At 37.7% G+C, this 24,635-nt stretch overlaps 2 protein-coding genes across 9 annotated transcripts in view; one reads left to right on the forward strand and one right to left on the reverse strand.

Moving 5' to 3' along the window:
- HYCC2 (hyccin PI4KA lipid kinase complex subunit 2) overlaps positions 1-661 on the reverse strand; it is an 85,417-nt gene extending 84,756 nt beyond the window's left edge. For 3 of the 7 annotated variants that reach the window (XM_036098547.2, XM_078071179.1, XM_036098549.2), the window contains exon 1: positions 309-370. The gene's annotated coding sequence lies outside the window, so the exon portion shown is untranslated. The other 4 variants (XM_036098553.2, XM_036098556.2, XM_036098550.2 and 1 more) reach the window with 2 other exon arrangements.
- A 15-nt stretch (positions 662-676) lies between these two features.
- On the forward strand, positions 677-9,724 carry NDUFB3 (NADH:ubiquinone oxidoreductase subunit B3). 2 transcript variants are annotated; one of them, XM_036098592.2, is made up of 3 exons: positions 677-772; positions 7,237-7,378; positions 9,430-9,724. In XM_036098592.2, the coding sequence occupies exons 2-3, from the start codon at positions 7,239-7,241 to the stop codon at positions 9,584-9,586; spliced, it is 297 nt and encodes a 98-aa protein (XP_035954485.1). In that variant the 5' UTR covers positions 677-772; positions 7,237-7,238; the 3' UTR covers positions 9,587-9,724. The 2 variants fall into 2 exon arrangements, with proteins under 2 accessions (XP_035954485.1, XP_077927306.1); XM_078071180.1 differs by having other exon boundaries at positions 705-756.
- Positions 9,725-24,635: the final 14,911 nt, after the last annotated feature.

Here is a 24,635-nt window from a genome sequence, read left to right on the forward strand (position 1 = left end):
CAGCCCTCACGATATCGTCTTGCTCCCGCCTCTCTCCTCTCTCTGCCACTGCCACCGCAGCCCCCCACACCCTAGGCCCCCACATCGCCCCGCAAGGTTCAGCCTCCACCCGCCTCAGCTGCCTTCTCCTCACGACCCTCCCAAGCTGCTACCAGGTCTACGCGAGGTTCCGGAACCACCAACACTCCAGCTACCGCCTTCCCAGACCACCCTCGTCACATGCCCTCTATAGTTCCCGCAGCCCGAAAAGAAGAAAATCCCTCCTGATCTAGCACTCTGCGTCCCCCAAAGACAGCGCCGCCGCCTACCTGTCACCCGGCTGCCTCCGGCTTCTTACCGCCACCGCCTCCCGCAGCAGCCTGCCAACTGCAGCGCAACAACCAGCCTTCCTATTGGGTGCTTACACGCTCTAACAACTGCCTCACTTATTGGCTGGAGCATGTTCGCGGCCCTCCCCTCTGTGCAGTGTCTAAGGATTCCGGTCTCCAAGCAAGGAAAACATCGCCTCTTCCCTGCCATTCTGTCCTCTACAGTTATTCTTACCTCAGTCAGACCACCTATGCACAGATGCGCGGAAAAAATGTCGACTTCCAGCACCCAGCACCCTTCATGTCCTCTCCACTCGGCGCAGGAATCCGTGACCTAGTGCGGAACGTTAAATGGCTCCTCTGCTTTCCTGCCGTAAGGCACTCCAGGAGACAACTTCCGTTTCCGCTTGGCTCCGGCTGGAGGATTGACTATTGAGTGTCGTGAGAGGTCGGTTTGCTGTCAGGTAAATTAGAGTTGGTGGGAGGCCCCTTAATCAGGAATTAGAGTGAGACTTTGTTCTGGGGATTGTAGAAAAGGGGAGACTAAATGGAGAATGGTCTTGAGAGTATATACCTCGAGGGAAGGGGATCGAAGAACTAGCAATAGAGGACAATGAAGTCCTGGGATAGTGAGGGGTAGTTTGTAGAAGGATGCGGTGAGAATTACTGTGGTTAAGTCCGTATGCTTTTTTCCTCTTTTTCCCACCCGCAAACCCTCGCCCTGTGTCTTGTGGTTTACCTCTGAATTGAATAAACGCAAAACAGCTCCAACTCGAAGAATTGTAAAATAAGAATAATTGCAATGTCTGCCTCACAACAATCATGTATGGTTTTAAGTAAGGCTTTTCTGGTGTGAATGTTTATGATAACGTTAAAGTGAAAAAAGCAGGGTACAAAAATCACATCCATTTTTAGAGGGATTACTATTTTTAAATTGCATATAAGTAGGTGCAGGGACTGGAGGGGACACGAAAAGTTCACTTGTCTTTTATTTTTTAATGTTCTTAGTCACAATTTTAAAAATGAGGTGTAGTTGGGATATATACTTGAAAGTCGTGGATAAGCCATAAAATTACATGTACTATAAGTGGCATTATCCTTTTATTTTCTAGTTAGGGAAAGTATGCCAGCCCCCAGTGGAGGTGGAGTTGATCTCCACCAAAGTAGAGATTCACTCCAAACACAGGTAGCTAGCTTTTTAGAAGTTTCATGATTATATGTTTTTTCTTTGTTGAACTAATAAACTTATTGTTTTTTGTCTGAACAGTTCTGAAACTGAAATAATTATCCAGTGTTGAGTCCTTGGCATAATTTGTCATTTATCTAATTTTAGTTTCTATTGTGAAATAGCAGAAGGGTGTATAAAATATAAATACATTTAAAGAATTACAATTAAGCAAACCCTATGTAACCACCCCTCAGGTTAGAAAATAAAACATTGCCGGGGCGCCTGGGTGGCTCAGTCGTTAAGCGTCTGCCTTCGGTTCAGGTCATGATCCCAGGGTCCTGGGATCGAGCCCCGCGTGGGGCTGGCTCTCCGCTCAGCGGAAAGCCTGCTTCTCCCTCTCGCAATCCCCTTGCTTGTGTTCCCTCTCTCGCAGTGTCTGTCTCTGTCAAATAAATAAAATCTTTAAAAAGAAAAGAAAAGGGCGCCTGGGTGGCTCAGTTGGTTAAGCGACTGCCTTCGGCTCAGGTCATGATCCTGGAGTCCCTGGATCGAGTCCCGCATCGGGCTCCCTGCTCAGCAGGGAGTCTGCTCCTCCCTCTCCCACTCCCCTCTCTTGTGCTCTCTCTCTCTCTCAAATAAATAAATAAAATCTTATAAAATAAAATAAAATAAAATAAAATAAAAAGAAAACATTGCCAATAACTTAGGACTTTGCATTCTCAGCAGAGGTGATTATCCTTCAAAGTGATGAAAATTGGTTCTTGGAGGAGAGGTGAAAAAAATCTTAAAGACTACAGTGGTTTGAGGCCCTCCAAAGAGCCATGGTACATTAGCAGATAAATACAGTATATCCGTGGTATTACAATTTAATTGGGGCAGGGGAGTAGGAATGTGATAAGGAAAAAAATATCTGAAAAAACTCCTTTGGGGTGCAAGAATTAAGAATAGATTGAAAAACACTGCCTTAGAAGCTCTCTGTATGAGCTTCTGTGATTCTGTCTCCTCCACCAAGAGGTAACCATTATCCTGACTTGTGATAAACATTCACTTTTTTCGCTTTACTCTTTCCATGTATGGTGCATTTCTAAAAAAAACGAATTATCTGGTTTTTCAGTTTATATAAATGGGATCAAAGTGTATGTATTTTTAAACTCACCCCTTGTTCATTATTTGTGAGATTTGTTCATACTTTTGCATGTAGTTTTTCGTTGTGTATTCTGTAGTGTGACTTTTGTAAATAATCCATTATTGTTGTTGGATATTTGGGTTTACAGTTTGGGGCTAGCCACATAAACAATCTGGCTAAAAAGATTCTTATAAAATATATCTATTGTTAAAATATATATATGTATATAGTTACACGCATGTAAGAGTTTTCTTTATAATAGTGCTGTCCAATGAAAATATAATGCAAGGCTCATATGTAATTTACAGTTTTCTAGTAGCCATATTAAAAAGGTAAAAAGAAAGTTAATTTAATTATGTTATTTTGTCTAACCCAGTATATTCAAAGTATTATTTCAAGATATAATCAGTATTGGGGCGCCTGGGTGGCTCAATCGTTAAGCGTCTGCCTTCGGCTCAGGTCATGATCCCGGGGTCCTGGGATCGAGCCCCACATCGGGCTCCCTGCTCAGCGGGAGGCCTGCTTCTCCCTCTCTCACTCCCCCCTGCTTGTGTTCCCTCTCTCGCTGTCTCTCTCTGTCAAATAAATAAAATAAAATCTTTAAAAAAAAAAAGATATAATCAGTATTAAAAGTCATTAATGAAATATTTTACATTTTCTTCATACTGTCTCAAAATCGATGTATTTTACACTTAAATATGTTTGTATGGTAAGTTTTCATAAATATAAACACTTGATCTGTGTTTATATTTTGCAAAATTTACAATTGAAAAAGTAGCTCCATATGCCTAAATTGTTCCAAACACACTTTAAAATTTTCCAGTAACTGATTTGAGAATCCGACTTGAAATTTAAATTAATTAAAATTAAATAAAAATTAGGGGCGCCTGGGTGGCTCAGTTGTTAAGCGTCTGCCTTCGGCTCAGGTCATGATCCCAGGGTCCTGGGATCGAGCCCCACATCGGGCTCCCTGCGCTGCGGGAAGCCTGCTTCTCCCTCTCCCACTCCCCCTGCTTGTGTTCCTTCTCTCGCTATCTCTCTCTGTCAAATAAATAAATCTTTAAAAAAAAAAAATTAAATAAAAATTCTAGTTCCCCAGTTGCACTATTCACACTTCAAGTGCTAGTGAAAACCATATTGAATAGTGCAGATCTAGACCATAAGGTATTCAAATGTTTGACATTTCTATGTCAGACCAGTTTTTCACAATGGTTGTGCTAAGTCACATTCTCACCACCTGGGTGTGAAAGTGGAAAACACATCATATTGTGTTTTCCACAAATCTCACAATCTTGCAAGGTAGGTTTTATCCTCATGTTATATGAGGAAACAAATTCAGAGAGATTAAATTATTTGCCCAGAAGTGTATAGCTGTTAATAGTGCATCCAGGATTAAATCTGTATACACCAAAGTCTACACTGAAGTAGAATTCCAAACTTCCTTCAAGTGATCATGATATCATTGTTTGATTTATGGCTATTCTGAAGTAGAAATAATTTTAAAAAGAAAATGAAAAGTTCCCTAGAAATTGTGTTGTTCAGCTCTTTGAAAAGTCATTGAAATATTCTATTTAGTAAATGCCTATAAAGGGACACTTTCTGAAATATTTTAATGAGGTAGAAGAGAAAATGCATTGAATTTATTAAAGGAAATTAAGAGAAATTAATATGATACTTTCATGTTTTCTTTCAAAGATCTATCTCCCAAATTACTTAATATTTTGAACATAGTAATATTGTAACTTTGAAATAGCCTTCATATATGGTAATGCTTCCATTTTTCTTTTCTTTTTTTTTTAAGTTGGAGGGGTGCAAAGAGAGAATCTTAAGCAGGCTCCATGCCCAGCGCAGAGCCTGACGCAGGGCTTGATCTAACAACCCTGAGATCCTGACTTGAGCTGAAATCAAGAGCTTAACCAACTGAGCCACCCAGGAGCCTCTCAATTTTTATTTTCAAAATCAAACTATTTCATCAAAAGATTTTGACATTTGTCTTGTATTCTTTTCCAAGTATGTTGATACTCAATTAGGGTTAATATTCTAGAATTGATATTTGCCAAAATAAGGGTTTGTCTTGCAATCTCTTTAAAGATTTTTGGAATGAAACATTAAAAAAAATTTTTTTTGAAAACATGGTTTGAAGAAACCAAGATATCCTTCTAATTAAACACTTCTTAAATATTTCTTTTATAATAATGTATTGAATCTCAAAATCAGCCTGAAATCTGAAACCGTAATTTTTTCCTTTTTTAAAATTTTTTTTAAGATTTTTATTTATTTATTTGACAGAGAGAGAGATAGCGAGAGAGGGAACACAAGCAGGGGGACTGGGAGAGGGAGAAGCAGGATTCCCGCTGAGCAGGGAGCCTGATGTGGGGCTCAATCCCAGGAGCCTGTGATCATGACCCAAGCTGAAGGCAGATGCTTAATGACTGAGCCACCCAGGCGCCCCATTTTTTCCTTTATATTATTGAATCCACCAAATAATAATGAAATAATAGATCAAATGTTTCATTTGAAATTGTGAATGTTGTTTTAACTTGTGTTTGGTGGGTATTGGTTTTCATTCTTTTTCTGAATGTAAAAAACATCAAAATAATGTTTTGTGATTATCTTAATATGTCTAAATATACAGTGTTGGTTAATTTGTCAGAATTACTATGTATAACTCCCCCCCCCAATATTCTGGGAACTATCGTTTAATGGAATGAACATTTCACATAATGTATCTTTAGTAAACACTATCTAATAATTACCTCTGTCTTCTAAAATGCAGTGTAAGAGCCCTGCCTTATTATTGGGCCTCTTCAGAGTTATAAAGGCAGACATAATGGTAGTAATTATTTGGTTTGGTTTTATTTCTGGAGAGCAGTGATTATAGAATTGCTACCGCTAACCTTATACAAAAGGGGCATTAATTCATACCTCCTTAATTTTAAATTCATAGCAATTTAACTCGGGACTGAACTGAAGTTTATTTTTACATTATCTATAAAAATAACACTAGTGGGGTGCCTGGCTGGCTCAGTCGGTAGAGCATATGACTTTTGATCCCTGGATTGTGAGTTCGAGCCCCATGTTGGATGTAGAGATTATAAATAAATAAACTTAAAAAAAAATAACACTAGTAAAACTGAAGTCTTATAACCATTACAGGCATATTTTATTTAAGGAGCCTTAGGGGTCCTAAGGTCTCTGTTGGTGTAGTTCAGGAGTCAGCAAACCACAGCCCGTGGCCAAATCCAGCGTATTGCCTGTTTTTATACTGCCCATGAGCTAAGAATGTTTTTTACAGATGAACATTTGGAATGAACTTGCTAAGGAACCCTAACTTTGAGCCCCAGTTAAGCAAAATGTTATCCCCAAAAAAGGGAATTTCATTTTTTTCATCAGACCTGTATTACAAAAAATTGTACTCAGTTATTATTATATCTTGAATTTATCAATAAATTTTTTTTCTCTTGTTATATAACTACCTACAAGATATCCTTGATTTTACCTCTTGGTCCACAAAGCCTAAGATATTTACTATCTGACTCTTTACATAAAAAGTTCATGTGATCATAGATATTTAAACACAGTAACACTGCATTTTAAAAGAATCTTCTGAACAACATAGGTAACAAAACAATATGTACATTTTCATGATGCATATTTACACATTGTGAAAGGACTAAAAAGAAGGAAACAGTATTGCTTAGAAGTTAGGAGCAGGGGCTCCTGGGTGGCTCAGTCGGTTATACATCTGCCTTCAGCTCAGGTCATGATCTCAGGGTCCTGGGATCGAGCCCCACATCGGGCTCCCTGCTCTGCGGGGAGTCTGCTTCTCCCTCTGCCTCTGCTTGTGTTTGCTTTCTCTCTCTCTCTTTCTCTCTGTCAAATAAATAAATAAATAAATAGAATCTTTGAAAAAAAAAGTTAGGAGCAAGGGCTCTGAAACCAAACTGCAAGGTTCAAGACCAATTGTACCGTTTACTGTTTTTGTTACCTTCAGAAAGTTCCTTACCTTGTTGGAGCTTCATTGTCTTCATGTGTAAAATGGTGATAATAACTGTAATTTAAGTTCAAAGGGTTGTTTTAGGAGTAATGGAATTAATACATGTTAAAGCACTTTGGTGCACCTGGCATGTAAGGCACAATAAATGTGAGCTGTTCTTATAATGAAGAAAGGAACAAAATAGGAAATGGTTATCTCTGAGTGGTGGGATTATTTTTTTTCCAAAGATTTTATTTATTTATTTGTCAGAGAGAGAAGAGAAAGAGAGAGCGCACAAGCAGGGGGAGCGGCAGGCAGAGGGAGAAGCAGCTCCCCGCTAAGCAGGGAGCCCGATGTGGGGCTCGATCCCAGGACCCCGGAATCATGGCCTGAGCCAAAGGCAGCCGCTTAACCAACTGAGCCACCCAGGTGTCCCAAGTGGTGGGATTATTGATTTTTTTTCTTTTTTATATTTTGTATGTGTATTTCCTAACTGTGAATATACACTAGTTATGTAATAGGATGCTTTTTATAAAACCTGTTACCTCAGAATTTTCAAGTATTTATATTGGCTTTCCTTTTAAAACATTAACAAATGTTTGGGTATTTGATATCTACAATCAGCATAGTTCTCTTTTATGTTAATCTTATCCTTTAGACATGGCCCACGGACATGGGCATGAACACGGCCCTAGTAAACTGGAACTTCCAGATTATAAACAATGGAAGATAGAAGGGACACCATTAGCAGTTGTCCAGGAGAGGCTGGCTACACGAGGGCTAAGGGATCCATGGGGCCGGTAAGAACAATTAAATAATTTAGATAGAATTTATTCTAGAGGATCAGTATCTATGTTCCTTTTCTTTTTTTTTTTTTGATTTATTTAGCTATTCTAGGTTCTTTGTATTTACATTTAAATGTTAAAACAAGCTTTTCAGTTTCTACAAAAAAGTGGCTCGAATTTTAATTGGGTTCACATTAACTCAGAGCTCAACTGGGGATAATTGATGTCTTAACAAGTTAAATCACTATATTGTATACCTGAAACTAATATTACACTGTATGTTAACTGACTGGAATTTAAATAAAAACTTAAAAAATTGATATCTTAACAATATTGAATCTTCCAGTCTATGGACAGTTTAGATTCTGTTTAATTTTCTCAGTAGTGTTCTATTGCTTTAAAAACAAATCTTGTGTATATTTTGTTAAATTTATCCTGAATTATTCCGTGTTTTATGCTATTGTAAATGGTATTGTTAAACTTAAATTGTCAATTTTCTTTGCTAATATGTGAAAATACAATGGAGTTTTATATATCAACTTTGTATCTTGTTTCTTGGCTAAATTCACATTTTTGTTCCAGCAGATTTTTTTTTACAAATTTCTTAGAATTTAATAGATGATCATTTTGTCTAAAATCAGTGTTACTTCTTCCTTTTCAATTTGTAAAGATTTATTTCTTTGTTGCATTATTACACTGGCTAACACTACTAGTATAATGTTGGATAAAGTGTTGTTAGCTGACATCCATGCCTTGTTCCTTTTTTTTTTTAATCTTTTTAAGTAATCTCTGCATAATGTGGGACTGTGAAATCAAGAGTCACATGTTCTACCAGCTGATCCAGCCAGGAGCCCCTGCCTTGTTCCTAATTGGGGGAAAGCATTCAGTCTTTCACCACTAAGTATATTAGTTGTAGGGTGGTCATAGATGCCCTTCATCAAGTTGTGGAGTTTCTCTTGAGTGTTGAATTTTTTTAAATGCTTTTTCTGCATCTATTGAGATGCTCATACAGTTTTTTCATTCTGTTAATATGAATAATTACTCTTACTGATTTTAAAATATCAAACCAATCTTGCATTCCTTTTTTTTTTTTAATGTTGCATTCCTGAGGTAAACCCTTCATCATGATATATTATCCTTTCATATATTGCTAGAATCAATTTTCTAAAATTCTGTTGAGAATATTTGCATCTCTGTTCATGAAGGATATTACCCTGTAGTTTTCTTCTAATGTCTTTATCTGGTTTTGGTATCTGCATTAGATTTGATTAACTCTCATATTTTCTACTAAGTCAGATTTTTAGAGTTAAGTGGGGGTTTTTTTATATAACATAATTTTTTCCACTCATTTATCCCTACCTGTGAGAGAAGACTTTTTTTTTTCACTAGAGCTCTCTGAATTCTGTTTACTTCTCTGTCCAAGATACTCAGAAGAATGATGGCCAGAGCAGGAAGTCAGTCCTCTTTTTTTTTTTTTTTTTTTTAGAAGTCCATATTCTAAAGCTCAGGCAGCTATGACAGGAAAAAGCTCTGATTCTCTGGAAGAATAATAATATTAGGTGTTACATACTCTCTGTGCCAGAATATATCATACATTACCTGTTTAATCTTTATAACAACACTATAAGGTAGATAGTAATCACCATTGAGTAAAAGAGGAAGCAGGCCCTAACTTGTCTAGCCTAAAAGGTTGTGAATCTAAGTGACAGAGCAAAGTTTAATGCCCAAGTTTCTAACTTCCTCTTTAAATAATGCTGTAATGACTGGTATGGGCAAAGCCACACACCTGACCTCTAATGAATAGGCTGAAGTGAGTCTTGCATTTGGGAATTCTATAAAATCCTAAGTATTAATGACAGTGAAATCAAGTCTTTTTCTTCTGTGTTATATGTGAAATGTGGGCGTATAGACCTAATTATCTTATATCACAGAAAGACTCCTATTGTGATCCACTTAGATATCTTATATAAGGTTGCATTTAAGTCTGTTAGGATGAAAATTAAATCTGTTTTAGTGAATGTATATAAGTTGTGTGTGATTATAATTTTTCCCTTTTTTTCCTCTAGCAATGAAGCTTGGAGATACATGGGTGGCTTTGCAAACAATGTTTCCTTTGTTGGTGCGTTACTAAAAGGATTCAAATGGGGATTTGCAGCATTTGTGGTAGCTGTAGGGGCGGAATATTACCTGGAGTCCAAGAATAAAGATAAGAAGCATCACTGAAGATAATACCTGGAAGTATCTTAAAGGCTTCTTAATTCTCTTATAAAAATAAGATTTCTTCAATGTAGCCTACTCGTCTGTGTGTTTTTCCCTTAAAGAATACTAGTAAGATTTAATAAAGTAAGAATACATATGCTAGTCTGTTTTTATAATTCTTTAAAAAAAAAATGTCTTGGCTCAGGTGGCAGAGCATGCGACTCTTGGTCATGGGGTCATGGGTTCGAGCCCCATGTTAGCTGTGGAGATTACTTTTTAAAAAATGTCTCAAGCCATTATCAGATTTGGTTTGAAATATGGGGGGAGACTGAGTACCAGCAGTAGTGCATTCTGCATATGGCACTAAGCCAGCATATATTTGAACAAATGGATATGTTCTAAAAGGTTTTGTTTTTTGTTTTTTCAAGTTTTTTTAGTGTGGTAAAGTTTGCCATCTTAACTACTTTTAAGTGTGCAATCTGTGGTACTAAATACAATCAAAATGTGCAACCATCACCACCATTCATCCCCATAACTCTTTATCTTTTAAAACTGAAAGTCTGTGCCATTAAACAATAAGTCCTCATTCCCCTTCTCTCAGCCCTTGGCAACCACCATTCTACTTCCTATCTCTATGATTTTGGCTACTCAAAGGTACCTCATATAAATGGAAGCATACAGTATTTGTCTCTTTCTGACTGGCTTATTTCACTTAATCACAATGTCTTCAAGTTTCATCCATACTGTAGCATGGGTCGAATTTCTTATTAAATCTGAATAGTATTCCATTGTATGTATATACTACATTTTGCCTTTCCATTCATCCATTGATGGACACTTGGTTTGCTTCCACATTTTAGCTATTGTGAATAATGCTACTATGAACATGGATGTACTCTAACGGGGTTTTAAATGGGAATTAGCCTGGCTGTTTTTAGCATCCTCTGAAAGTGCTTTAGATTATACTGTAAAACACTTGCTGCCCAGTTCTGATTGACATATCCATGTATCATGTTCATTTTTCTTTATTGTGATATTATCTACCCTTAGTCCTCATTATCCCAACAATTTGAAAAGTTTGACTTTTTTTTCTGTATTTCTAACAACAAACTACACATTTTTCCCACACTGAATTTTTAAATTTTTAAGAAAGATTTTTTGTATTTATTTATTAGAGAGAGCATGCGAGGACAAGCTGGGGAAGGGCAGAGGGGGAGGGAAAACCAGGCTCCCCGCTGAGCAGAGAGCCCAACATGGGACTCTATCCCAGGACCCTGAAATTATGACCTGAGCTGAAGGCTTAACTGACTGTGCCACCCAGTTGCCCCGAATTTTTAAATTTTGATTAATTAAATTTCTAAGTTGAGACAAACTCAGCTTCTTGAAGAGGTAATATTATTGCTTGAATAACAAAGTTAATATAAAACTCCAGGGTGATTTTTTTTCTTTATAAATTTCTTCTTTATAAACATAAACTTGAGAAATCACTAAATACATGAGACAAGAATTCCTAATAGTTGTAAATGGAATGTGGTAAAATGGAATAATAAAAAAGACTGCAAAAGATAAGGAAAGTGTTTAACAAGCAACAAATAACAATAGGAAAAATACAAATAGCAAGATGGTAGATTTAAATTTGATCATATGATAAAAGAATTTGATCATATGAATAATTAAATGTAGAATGGTCTAAAATTGAAACTCTAAAATCTTTCAATTAAAACACAGATTGTGGGGCGCCTGGGTGGCTCAGTCGTTAAGCGTCTGCCTTCGGCTCAGATCATGATCCCAGGATCCTGAGATCGAGCCCCACGTTGGGCTCCTGGCTCAGCAGGAAGCCTGCTTCTCCCTTTACCACTCCCCCCGCTTGTGTTCCCTCTCTTGCTGTGTGTCTCTCTGTCAAATAAATAAATAAAATCTTTAAAAAATAAAAAAATAAGTAAAATACAGATTGTCAGGCAAAAAAGTAAGACCCAAGTGTAAGCTGTTTACATGAAAATTCCTTTAAAACCTAGGGTAAAAGTAGAAAAATAGAAAAAATATACTGTGCAAACAGTAATGAAAAGAATAGTGACAAAATAAATTTCAGAATAAAGAGTATTCTCACTCCATAATAATGGAGGATTCAGTTCATTAAGACATAAAAATCCAAAATGTATATGCACAGAGCTTTATTTTTTTTTAATATGTCCAGATTTGTTTATTAGTAATCTGAAACCAGGCCATTACAATAAAGTATGACAGCTACAGGAATTTTGAAATAAAAGATAAAAGGGGTTCCTGAAGTTGTACAGAGCTTTAAATTATGTGAAACAAATAGAACTAAAGGGAGAAATAGGCAAATCCACAATTATAGTTGACGATTTCAACACTCCTTTCTCAGTAATTGATAGAAAAAGTAGAAAATTAGCCTATAGAAGACTTGAACAACACTATAGCTTGATGTAGTATTTATAGACCACTCTGCTCCAAAACAATAGAGCATTCATTCTTTTCAAGTGCACATGGACCATTTATCACAACAGACTATATTCTGGGCCATAAAACAATATATTTAGGAGGACTGAAATTACACCGAACATATTCTCAGATCACAAAGAAATTAGACTAAAAGTAACATATCTGAAAAATCCACCCATATTTGGAAATTAGATGGCATACTTGTAATACTCCCTGCTCAAAAAAGAGGTCTAGGGAAATTAGAAAATCTTTTTTTCTTTTTTTTTTTAAGTTCTTATTTTTTTATTGATTTGAGAGAGAGCAAGAGCACAAGAGCGGAAGGGGAGGTGCAGAGGGAGAAGCAGGCTCCCCATGGAGCAGAAAGCCCAACGTGGGACTCGATCCCAGGACCCTAGGATTATGACCTGAGCCAAAGGCAGACACTTAACTGACTGTGCCACCCAGGCGCCCAGGGGAAATTAGGAATTCTTAACTGGATAAAATGAAAACACAAACACCAAAATTTGTGGGATGCAACTAATAAGACTGATCTCTAGCCAAACTGATAAAAGACACAAATTAATAATATTAGTGATGAAAGCAGAGATATCACTACAGATCCTAGAGACATTAAAACAATAAAAGCATTTTGTGAAAAACTTTATGCTAATAAATCTTGATGAAATTGACAATGGCCTTAAAAAGACAAAACTACCAAAGCTCACTCAAGAAGTAGATAACCTGGGGTGCCTGGCTGGCTCAGTCAGTAGAGTGTGAGACTCTTGATCTCAGGGTCATGAGTTTTAAGCCCCACATTGGGTATAGAACTTACTTAAAAAATTAAACAAAAACAGTAGATATTCTGAATATCCATGAGTAAACTCATTTGCTGGGTTAGGTGCAGAAAAGATGGAAAGTACAGTGCTTGACATGTTTATAACCGAGAATAACAATAATTTTTCTCTCCTATTTTAGAGTATTTATTATCCATCATAATTTTTTCTGAAAGCAAGGAGTAAAGTTTTCCTTATATTTTGTTAATTTGAAAACTATTGCCTGAATTCCTTGGGAACTGCGGAGAATACAAACCACTGTCATCTTAGCTGTTGCCATTACTTGGACTAGAACCAGTTAAATGTAATATTCATTCTTTTTATATATTTATTCATTTATTTGTTTATTTATTTGACAGAGAGAGACACAGTGAGAGAGGGAACACAAGCAGGGGGAGTGGGAGAGAGAGAAGCAGGCTTCCCGCTGAGCACGGAGCCCCAAGTGGGACTCAATCCCAGGACCCTGGGATCATGACCTGGGCCAAAGGCAGAAGCTTAACGACTGAGCCACCCAGGCGCCCCTGTAATATGTATGACCAGGGCGCCTGGGTGGCTCAGTTGGTTAAATGACTGCCTTCGGCTCAGGTCATGATCCTGGAGTCCTGGGATCGAGTCCCCTGTCGGGCTGCCTGCTTGGCGGGGAGTCTGCTTCTCCCTCTGACCCCCACCCATGCTCTCTCTCTCTCTCATTCTCTCTCTCAAATAAATAAAATCTTTAAAAAAAATGTATGACCGAAGTACAATTGGAAGTAATGTTAATTATGTGTTTACTAGCCTCATAAATAAGCACTGTAGATGACTATATGTAAAAATATTATTAGCTCCATTTTGTATATAGGGCAAATCCATGGTGAATTAACAAAGCTTAAGATGGCACAGCTAGGGCGCCTGGGTGGCTCAGTCAGTTAAGCGACTGCCTTCGGCTCAGGTCATGATCCTGGAGTCCCGGGATCGAGTCCCGCATTGGGCTCCCTGCTCAGTGGGAAGCCTGCTTCTCCCTCTGACCCTCCCCCCTCTCATGCTCTCTCTATCTCATTCTCTCTCTCAAATAAATAAATAAAATTTAAAAAAAAAAAAAAAAAAAGATGGCACAGCTAGTAAGTTCCAGAGTTAGATTTTCGATCCAGGTCTGACTCCATAGTAACCACCATATTACGTTACCTATCATGTTGTATGTGATAAGTACTATAAAATGCCATAAAATTATTCTTTTATTTTTTTTTTTAAGATTTTTTATTTATTCATTTGAGACAGAGATACAGAGAGAGAGAGAACATGAGCAGGGGGAGAGGCAGAGGGAGAGGGAGAAGCAGACTCCCCGCTGAGCAGGGAGCCCGATGTGGGGCTCGATCCCAGGACCCTGGGATCATGACCTGAGCCGAAGGCAGACGCTTAACCATCTGAGCCACTCAGGCGCCCCCATAAAATTATTCTTTTAGATCTTATCTCAGAACTATCTAATTTTACAGTAATTTTATTGTCTTCCTGTACTTTGAACAAAACTATTTTGATACACCTACTAAAGCAGATTCACACATTTTTTTAAAAAGTAAGATGAGAGGGAAAAAAGTAACATAGAGGACGTCAGGGGACAAGGTGGGGTAGAAAATGTACATAAAGAAAAAAACATGGAAACAATAAGTATTTATACATACATGTATAAATATGATGGTCAATATGATAGAAGAAACAAATCAGAAAAAAACAAAAAAGGAGAAGAAGGGGTTGCAGGATACTGGCATGATGGGAACAGTAGAGACAAGCGGAACTTAGTATTCAGTGTATAATTACAGGCATAGGGTGTATTTACAGTCATCCACTTGCCACCTCAATCAAATGTAGATTTTAATGATACTGTGGAAAGGAAGATACTTTCGTTTTTTTGTTTTTGTTTTTGTTTTTTTAATTTTAGAGAGAGAGCGCATGTGAGCAGGGGGAGGGGTAGGGGGAGAGGGAGAGAATCTCTAGCAGACTCCTGATGCCGGGCTCAATCTCATGACCCTGAGATCATGACCAGAGCAGAAATCAAGAGTTGGACACTTAACCAACTGAGCCACCTAGGCACCCCCAAAGGAAGATGCTTTATATTGGGGTTTAAAGAAAATGCACAGTCTGCATATTAAAGTAAATTTTTTTTAGCTTCATAGAGACATAGGACATTGGCAAGGCCCACTAAATTAGGGGCTAGAGAGAAGTATTCCAGGAAAAATAATTTGAGTCCTACCCTTCATTCTTCTCATTCTCTTCCCTATTTCTGATCATATTTACCATTTTTCTTTTAAAATTTTGGTTATCAGAAAATAGACTCAGGCGACTGGGTGGCTCAGTCGTTAAGCATCTACCTTCGGCTCAGGTCATGATCCAGGGTCCTGGGATCGAGTCCCACATCGGGCTCCCTGCTCAGCGGGAAGCCTGCTTCTCCCACTCCCCCTGCTTGCGTTCCCTCTCTTGCTGTCTCTCTCTCTCTGTCGAAAAAGAAAAAAAAAGAAAAAAAGAAAATAGACTCATTTTCTAACATGATGGTCCCCCAAATGGGATACATGCAACTCAGGGAAGGTGCAAGACTACCCATTAAGGAGAGAAGAGAAAATATTTAAACTTACATATATATTTTTTCATGTTTAATAAAAATGAATTCAAGTTTGCTGAAGTTTATTGACAGTGGGATTTTCCTCATTTGGTGGATTCCAAGTGGTCACATAGAATTTATAGTAAATAGGGTATCTTGAAGGGAAAGTGGGAGTTGTACCCTCCAAAGGAGAGAATAAAGGAACTTTTCAGCAAATTGCTACAGATGGTACTTTGTATGTTTTGGTTTGTGGAATTTATTATCTACTAGTTTTTTTTTTAAGATTTTATTTATTTAGGGGCGCTTGGGTGGCTCAGTCGTTGAGCATCTGCCTTCAGCTCAGGTCGTGGTCCCAAGGTTCTGGGATCGAGCCCCAGATCAGGCTCCCTGCTTGGCGGGAAGCCCGCTTCTCCCTCTCCCGCTCCCCCTGCTTGTGCTCCCTCTCTCTCTGTGTCTCTCTCTGTCAAATAAATAAATAAAATCTTAAAAAAAAAAAGATTTTATTTATTTATTTGACAGAGAGAGAATGAGAGAGAGAAAGAGAGCACATGAGAGGGGAGAGGGTCAGAAGGATAAGCAGACTCCCTGCTGAGCAGGGAGCCCGATGTGGGACTCCAGGATCATGACCTGAGCCAAAGACAGTCGCTCAACCAACTGAGCCACCCAGGCGCCCCTATTATCTACTAGTTTTAACTAAACTAATCTTCATGAAGTAGATAAGTGACTTAGGAAGGTTTTTACAAAGAAACTGCTGATCGAAGCTAATACCGGTAATGCAAAAACAAGAAACAAGAAGAAAAGAACAGAGCTATGAACTCTTGTCAGCAACATTACTGGGTCAATACAATAATCTAATCATGAAAACAGCCAGCCAAAAAAAAAAAAAAAAAAAAATGAAGAAGACCAAAATATGGACTTGGACCCACTATTAGTACAATGAACCTTGCCCTAAGAGTACATTGATCTGAAAGAAAAAAGGCAAGGCAGGGGGGAGGAGACAAACTTATGTATGAGACTCTTAAGTATAGAGAACAAAATGAGGGTTGTGGAGGGGAGGTGCAGGGGGATGGGCTAAATGGGTGATGGGGATTAAGGAAGGTACTTGTCATAATGAGCACTAGGTGTTGTATGTAAGTAATGAATCACTAAATTCTACTACTGAAACTAACATTACACTATATGTTAACTAACTAGAATTTAAATAAAAACTTAAAACATGAAGAGTACACTGATCTATTAACTAATGATAGCATGTAGTCATCATGATAAGTAAATATTTTAAAATGTTTAATCTTTGCCTTAACTTTAATTTCTATGTGCATTTTTAATGTACATAGATGATAATATTTACATATTACATATAAAATGTTAAGACAAAGATTGGAGTTTAATGTGATTTCTCTTCATAATATTCTGTTGTCATTAAAAAATAGCATTCAAAAAACTCATAAATTTTTAAAGTATTTTTTCAATGTATTGGCTTATTACATAAAACCCAGGTAGTTTACAACAGAAATTGAATGTTCTTTCATGACAGCCTCTCATTCAGTTGGCAACATGAGCTTCAAAATTTGATATAATCCTTCTGATCCTCAAAATCTCTAGAGTTGCAAGGTATTCAAATTCAAATAACTATGCTAATGGGAGTGGAATCCTCCTAGTGAGTTTTGGCTTACCTCCAATATCAATTTGGGAAGTGGGGGAAGAGGGCTTTGGTGTTGGGGGGTTTTCTTGCTTTTATTTTTTTATTTTTTATAAAGATTTTATTTATTTATTTGACACAGAGAGACACAGCGAGAGAGGGAACACAAGCAGGGGGAGGGGGAGAGGGAGAAGCAGGCTTCCAGCGGAGCAGGGAGCCCGATGCGGGGCTTGATCCCAGGACCCTGGGATCATGACCTGAGCCAAAGGCAGACGCTTAGACTGAGCCACTCAGGCACCCCAGTTTTCTTGCTTTTAAAATATTTTCGTTTGGGGTTGGAAAATCAGCTTCAGAAACTAAGAGACTAGAACACCTAATGGAAATTGCATTTACTTGCCAATGATTCTATCAGAAAGGATCTACTGCAAAGAGAAGCTTTACCTTAATTTTATATATTGCATTATACATAAAAGTATATAATATTTTATTTTTATGTTGTATTACATTATTATATATTATAAATATTATATATAATAAAATATTCAAAATGCTAACTCAGATAAAGATTACATTATTAAAAACCGTATATTGTCTTTTTTTTTTTAAAGATTTTATTTATTTGACAGAGAGAGATAGCGAGAGCAGAAACACAAGCAGGGGGAATGGGAGAAGAAGCAGGCTTCCTGCCGAGCAGGGAGCCCGATGTGGGGCTCGATCCCAGGACCCCAGGATCATGACCTGAGCCAAAGGCAGATGCTTAATGACTGAGCCACCCAGGTGCCCCAAATTCCGTATATTGTCTTAAATTGAATTACCTTTGATACATACAAGCAATTTAAAACATAGCTTCAGCTATTAAAAAAAAAAAAGACAAAATCAGGGCACCTGGATGGCTCAGTCCATTAAGTGTCTGACTCTAGATTTTGGCCTGGGGCCTGATCTCAGGGTCCTGAGATCCAGCCCCGCCTCAGCTCCTTGCTCAGCCCCAAATCTGCTTCAGATTCTCTCTCTCCCGCTCCCTCTGCCCCTCCCCCTGCTTTCTCTCTCTTTCTCTCTCTCTAAAGTAAATAAATAAGGGGCACCTGAGTGGCTTAGTCGGTTAAGCATCTGCCTTTGGCTCAGGTCATGATCTCGGGGTTCTGAGGTCGAGTCCCACATCGAGCTCTCTGTTCAGTGGAGAGCCTGCTTCTCCCTCTCCTGCTCCCCCTGTTTGTGTGCTCTCTCTTTCTGTCTGTCAAATAAACAAATAAATAAATCTTTAAAAAGAAAAGGGGGGGGCGCCTTGATGGTTCAGTTGGTTAAGCGTCTGCCCTTGGCTCAGGTCATGATCCCAGGGTCCTGGGATGGAGCCCTGCATCACATTGGGCTCCTTGCTCAGCGGGGAGTCTGCTTCTCCCTCTGCCTGCTGCTCCCCCTGCTTGTGCTCTCTCTCTCTCTCTGTCAAATAAATAAATAAAATCTTTTAAAAATAAAAAAATAAAATAAATTAAAAAAATAAAGATAGAGTAAATAAATAATCTTAGAAAAAAAGACAAAAAAATCTCTTGTCTCAAGGTCTGTGTGTTTTTCTGTTTAATCTCACGTGGAGAAAGAAAGGAAGAAAGAGAAAGAAAGGGAAGAAGGAAGGAAGGAAGGAAGGAAGAAAAAGAAAAAGAAAAAAAAAATGAAGTAACTCTTGAAATGTGGCCCCAAATTACAAAACTAACTGAAAAGAATTTTGGTCATTGCAAAAGACTTATGTTTCTGGGAATCTATTACAAAATAAGAAGACTACATACACTTAAAATATAATGTAAATCAGATTTTCTGTCATTTGGAAAAGTCATACATTTTCATTCTGTGTTTTAAAGCTGAAAGTAAACTCTTTTAGTAAACTCTACCCCTAACATGGGGCTCTAACATCATAACCCCAAGATCAAGAGTTCAGACTCTACTAAGCCAATCAGGCACCCCAAGAATAATTTTTAGTAATATTCCAAACAGTGCTCTTCAAAGCAAATTATGTCTAAAAAGAAATATTTTGCTTTTAGATTTTTACCAATTACAGTATTTGAAAATTAATTAAATCTCATTATAAAAAAAGCATTTATACCCCCTACAAATGTTCCACCTACTCTAATTTTAATTACTCAATTCCCAAACTGAATTTGGAAATAATAAAGGCATTAAACCTACATTTTCCTGCTGATCTGGTAATTAACCCAACAACTTTCTAAATTTAGTTATTTAAATACATTAATCAGACATTTTTACCTTACGGCAAAAGAGCAAGGAGATTGGAAAAAAATGTTTGCATCATACATTTATTTTTTTAAGTTTTAAGTAATCTCTACACCCAACATGGGGCTGGAACTCACAACCCCGAGATCAAGTCCTAGGCTCCACCAACTGAGCCAGCCAGGAGCCCCTGCATTAAACATTTAAATGAATTACACAATTAAGTGAATGTTGTGCGATTGTAGCTCTTCTTGTGCTATACATATGGTATATTTTATTTCATTTATTGCTACCAAATTTCTGTGGGAAATACTAACTGTTCAGAGACATAGTACTGAAAGCCAACTTTGTGGTTCACAGTAGCTATAAGGGTCCTAAAAATAAAGAATGCCTGTGGTAGCACAGATGGGATCATTTTACTGAGGAAGAATGAAGTTCACTACAGTGGTAGCACCTAGACCTGGGAATCCCACGTCATAGTAATATAAACCCGTGAGGGTTTAACACAGATATAAAGTCTTAAAATTAGATCGTATGTGGAGACCGGACTTTCTAGTGAAACAAAATTAAAACTAGAACTATATCTGTAGATGCTGATTAAATTCTAACAAGGAAACAGGTCACAGTTTATGGGCATTCATAATGCCTGGCTAAGTAAGATTTAATAAATGCATGCCTCCCTGGATGAGACTAATTGAAAAGCAAAGAAGGAGCGTCCAGAAAACTGGGTCTCCTTTGTAGTTGCTGGGCTGAAAACAGCCAGTTTCTCATAGCGGCTCAATGTTACTCATCCAGGGAGTAAATGCTTGACTTCGGAGAAACATTTATCTTTGGCGGTCATGTACTCCATGTACTTCCTGTCTGCACATGCGTCACGAGCACAGCTTGTTCTAATCACACAATACTCCCTATGCCATTGCCCTGATTAGTTAAGGCTTCTCACTCCTTTTTGCTTTTTATTATTATTATTATTATTTAAAGATTTTATTTATCTATTTGATAGGGACACAGCGAGAGAGGGAACACAGCAGGGGGAGCAGGAGAGGGAGAAGCAGGCTTCCCACTGAACAGCGAGCCCAATGCGGGGCTCGATTCCAGGACCCTGAGATCGTGACCTGAGCCCAAGGCAGACGCTTAAATACTGAGCCACCCAGGTGCCCCTCCGTTTTGTTTTTCTCATTCCCTTATGGTATTGGTAACATTCACAATAAAAGTGGAGGCAAAGTTTGGCTCAGGACCTTTCACCACGAGAGTGTCTAGTCCCCCCTTGCCTTCTCCTTTCTCCTACTTAGACGTATGGAGTAATCTTTTCATTCACTGCCTCAGGGTTTGCTGGCCAAACCCAACAATTCATATATTTAACAATACAGGGATTAAACTCAAGGTATTAATTCCTTAATTCATGACCTGTAAACGCTTCCTTATATTTGATCTGGGTTTATCAGCAATTATAAGTCTAATCTGTCAATTTCTACATTTATAAGACAATGAAAGAAATCTTTTATAGCCTATACCCTAGACATACTTCTATTACAGCACTTATAATGCATCATAATTATTCATTTACTTGCCTGACTCCCTCATTAAACCATGGCCTCCTTGAAGACAGGGACTATACCTGTGTGATAGGTGTTTAGGAAGTATCTATTGAATGAATGAATTCATTAGAGATCTAAAAATACAAGTGATGTGATAGCGATGATTTGTCACATATTAACACCTCATTTATGAATTTATAAAGGTTTAGGGAATGAAGAATGGGGAGATTCACATATTTTCCAATGTCTAAGAGGCTTCCAGGATTCCAGCTGCCTATCAGAAAACTGACATTATTTACAAAAAACCTGTCATGGTGAGGGGCGCCTGGGTGGCTCAGTCGTTAAGTGTCTGCCTTCGGCTCAGGTCATGATCCCAGGGTCCTGGGATCGAGCCCTGCATCGGGCTCCCTGCTCCATGGGAAGCCTTCTTCTCCCACTCCCCCTGCTTGTGTTCCCTCTCTCGCTGTGTCTCTCTCTGTCAAATAAATAAATAAAATCTTTAAAAAAACAAAACAAAACCCCACAAAAAACCTGTAATGGTGATGTGTTCTGGGATTGGAAAGCCCTTCCCCAAATCCATGGCAAGGACATTAGAACTGAGCTAGGGCTAAACTTTTTGACACATGCTATATAATCTTTTCTTATTTGTTGAGTTGGTGATACAAATACTAACCATCAGAGGTCAAGACCAATTTCTGCTGCATGCAACCAATTATTCTCTGGCCATTGTATGCAATAAACATTTCTCCTTTAACACATTGGTCATGTGCTTTCTTTTGTCAGAATTACAAGAAACAGAACTCCTGAGTGCAAATAATGTGGCATTCTTGTCCAACCTTCTTCAAAGATCCAAGTCAAGGAGATCCATGGAATTTTAACAAGAAAAGAAGCAGACGTCTCAGTTTCTTTTCTTTAAATTCTATTCATTCACTTAAATATTTACTGAATTATTTAAATATTTAAATATGTATACACACACACATACATACATATATACATACATACCACATCTTCTTTATCCATTCATCTGCTGATGGACACGGGTTGTTTGTACATCTTGGCTATTATAAATAAGGCTGCAATGAACACGGGGGTGCAGATATCTTTTCAAGTTGTGTTTTCATGTTCTTCAGATAAATACCCAGAAGGGGAATTGCTGGATCATATGGTAATTCTACTTGTAGTTTTTTGAGAAACCTCCATACTGTTTTCCATAGTGGCTGTACTAATTTATATTCCCACCAACAGTGTACAAGGGTTCCCTTTCTTTCACATCCTCACCAACACTTGTTACCTTTGGTCTTTTTGATAATAGCCATTCTAACAAATAGAGGTGATTTCTTATTGTGGTTTTGATTTGCATTTCCTTGATGATTAGTGATGTTTGGCATCTTTTCATGTACCTGTTGGCCATCAGTATGTCTTCTTTAAAAAATGTCTATGCATCAATTCTGCTTTTTTTAAAAAAAAAGATTTTATTATTTAACAGAGAGAGAGCGTGAGCACAAGCAGGGTGAACGGCAGGTGAGGCAGAGGGAGAAGCAGTCTCCCCACTGAGCAGGGAGCCCGACGTGGGACTCGATCCCAGGACCCTGGGATCACGAGCTGAACTGAAGGCAGATGCTTAACCAACTGAGCCACCCAGGCGCCCTATCATATTTGCTTTTTAAATGAAGAGTATAAATTCTCATTTAAACTTCTTATACACAATTACCTCCATTCACTAACACACAAATCACATAGGTTTAGCTGCGGTGCGGTAAGAATTCCAAAGCTTACCATCTAGCAACTTGTTGAAGCCCCAGGCTGTATTCTTGAATTCCCACATTCCTTTTCACTCCTTGTCTTACTTACTGGAACCAAACGTCTACCAAAATTAAGAATAAAGTTGTGTTCCAAATCTTTTTTTGTCTTAGCCTCCTTTGGGACTACAAAGCTGCACCACCCATTCTGGTTTATTTTAGGATTGTACACATAAGCCACATATGACTCTACAATAATACTTGAACATTGTTTGTACAGCAGAAGTATGTCCAAGTGTTTTTTAACAAAGAGCAATATGATCAGATATCCGTGTATGTAGGTTAGTTTTTTAATGATAGCTATAGAAGCAAACAATTCCTCCAAAATTAATTTTTTGCAGTAATACAGATGTCCAAAAATACTTTATTCAACTTTATTTATATAAAAGTATCTTGTTATAGAGTTAGTATTTGTGTCAATAGCATTAGTAGTTATCACTCAATTTTGATTGAGGTGGTAAGAAGATGGCTATTTCTCTTAAAGCATAATTGATGTGAAGGCATATTTCAATTCAGGCTCCATATTTATATGATTGAAATTCTCAATTTTCTTTTTTTTTTGTTTTCTTTTTTTTAAATTAACATATAATGTATTATTTGTTTCAGGGGTACAGGTCTGAGATTCATCAGTCTTACATAATTCACAGTGCTCACCATAGTACATACCCTCCCCAATGTCCATCACCCAGCCACCACATCCCTCCCACCCCTCTCCCCTCCAGCAACCCTCAGTTTGTTTCCTGAGATTAAGAGTCTCTTATGGTTTGTCTCCCTCTCGGGTTTTGTCTTGTTTCATTTTTCCCTCCCTTACCCTATGATCCTCTGTCTTGTTTCTCAAATTCCTCATATCAGTGAGATCATATGATAATTGTCTTTCTCTGATTGACTTATTTCACTTAGCATAATATCTTCTAGTTCCATGAAATTCTCAACTTGATAAAACTTTCATAGCACCCAGGTAGATCCCAACATTACCTAGAGTTTGGCCACATAGTCAGAAAGTTTAAGTTATTTTTGGAAAATTTTTTAATTGCGATATAATTGATATACAACATGATATTTTTTTAAGTACATGAAATAATGATTTAAAATATGCATATATTGCAAAATGATCACCAGAATCAGTTTAGTTATCATTCATCACCTCACATAGCTAAATTTTTTTTCTGGTGATGAGAAATTTTAAGATCTACTCTTTCAAATTTCCTGGAAAATTTTCACAGGAAAACTGGTAGGATGGTGTTTGGCCTATCTGGTCCTGAGGGCTGGGGTAGAGGGCATTTACCCAATCAGGTCTGGAAAGAATACTGAAAGCTAAAGCCAAAAAATCCTGTCCAAATGAACTGTGCAAGTAAAAAGGATGTGAGGATAGATTAAAACTCAAGGGGACCACCAAGCCAGGCAGGCAAAGAAAATAAATGAAACAATTCTGGGCAGTAAATGACAGCTGTCTGGATGAACACTAGTGACAACTGGTATTGCCTGGGGCTGGATCCACGTTTTAGGGCTGTTCTGATTCATTTAAAGATTCTGGAATGGAGCAGATACTAGACTTCATATTCTGGCAATATTCTAGAGATATTGTATCTTTAGCTCAGTTCCTGCCCAAAGGGAAAGTTATGGGACAGAATGACAGGTCAGTCATATCCAGGGGCATATCACTGGTTCTAAGCAATTTAACATGTTATTTTGTGTACTTTTATCATGGTTCTTGTACTTGGGATTCTTTGGTTCATTGAGCGTCTTTGATCTATGGATTTGTAACTTTTATCTAGTTTGGAGTTTTCAGCCATTATTTCTTCAAGTATTTTCTTCTGTCCCTCATATATTTCTTCAGGGCCTCTAATGACATATATATTGGGCTGATTAAAATTATATAACAGATTTCCTGATATTGTTTATTTTTTTCTTTCAGTGTTTTTCCTCTCTGTGTTTCATTTTGCATAGTTTCTATTGCTATGTCTTCAAATTCACCGATTTTTTCTTCTTCAGTATCTAATCTACTGCTACCCTCATACAGTATATTTTTCACC

This window comes from Halichoerus grypus, chromosome 4, assembly GCF_964656455.1.
Source record: "Halichoerus grypus chromosome 4, mHalGry1.hap1.1, whole genome shotgun sequence".
NCBI lineage: Eukaryota > Metazoa > Chordata > Mammalia > Carnivora > Phocidae > Halichoerus > Halichoerus grypus.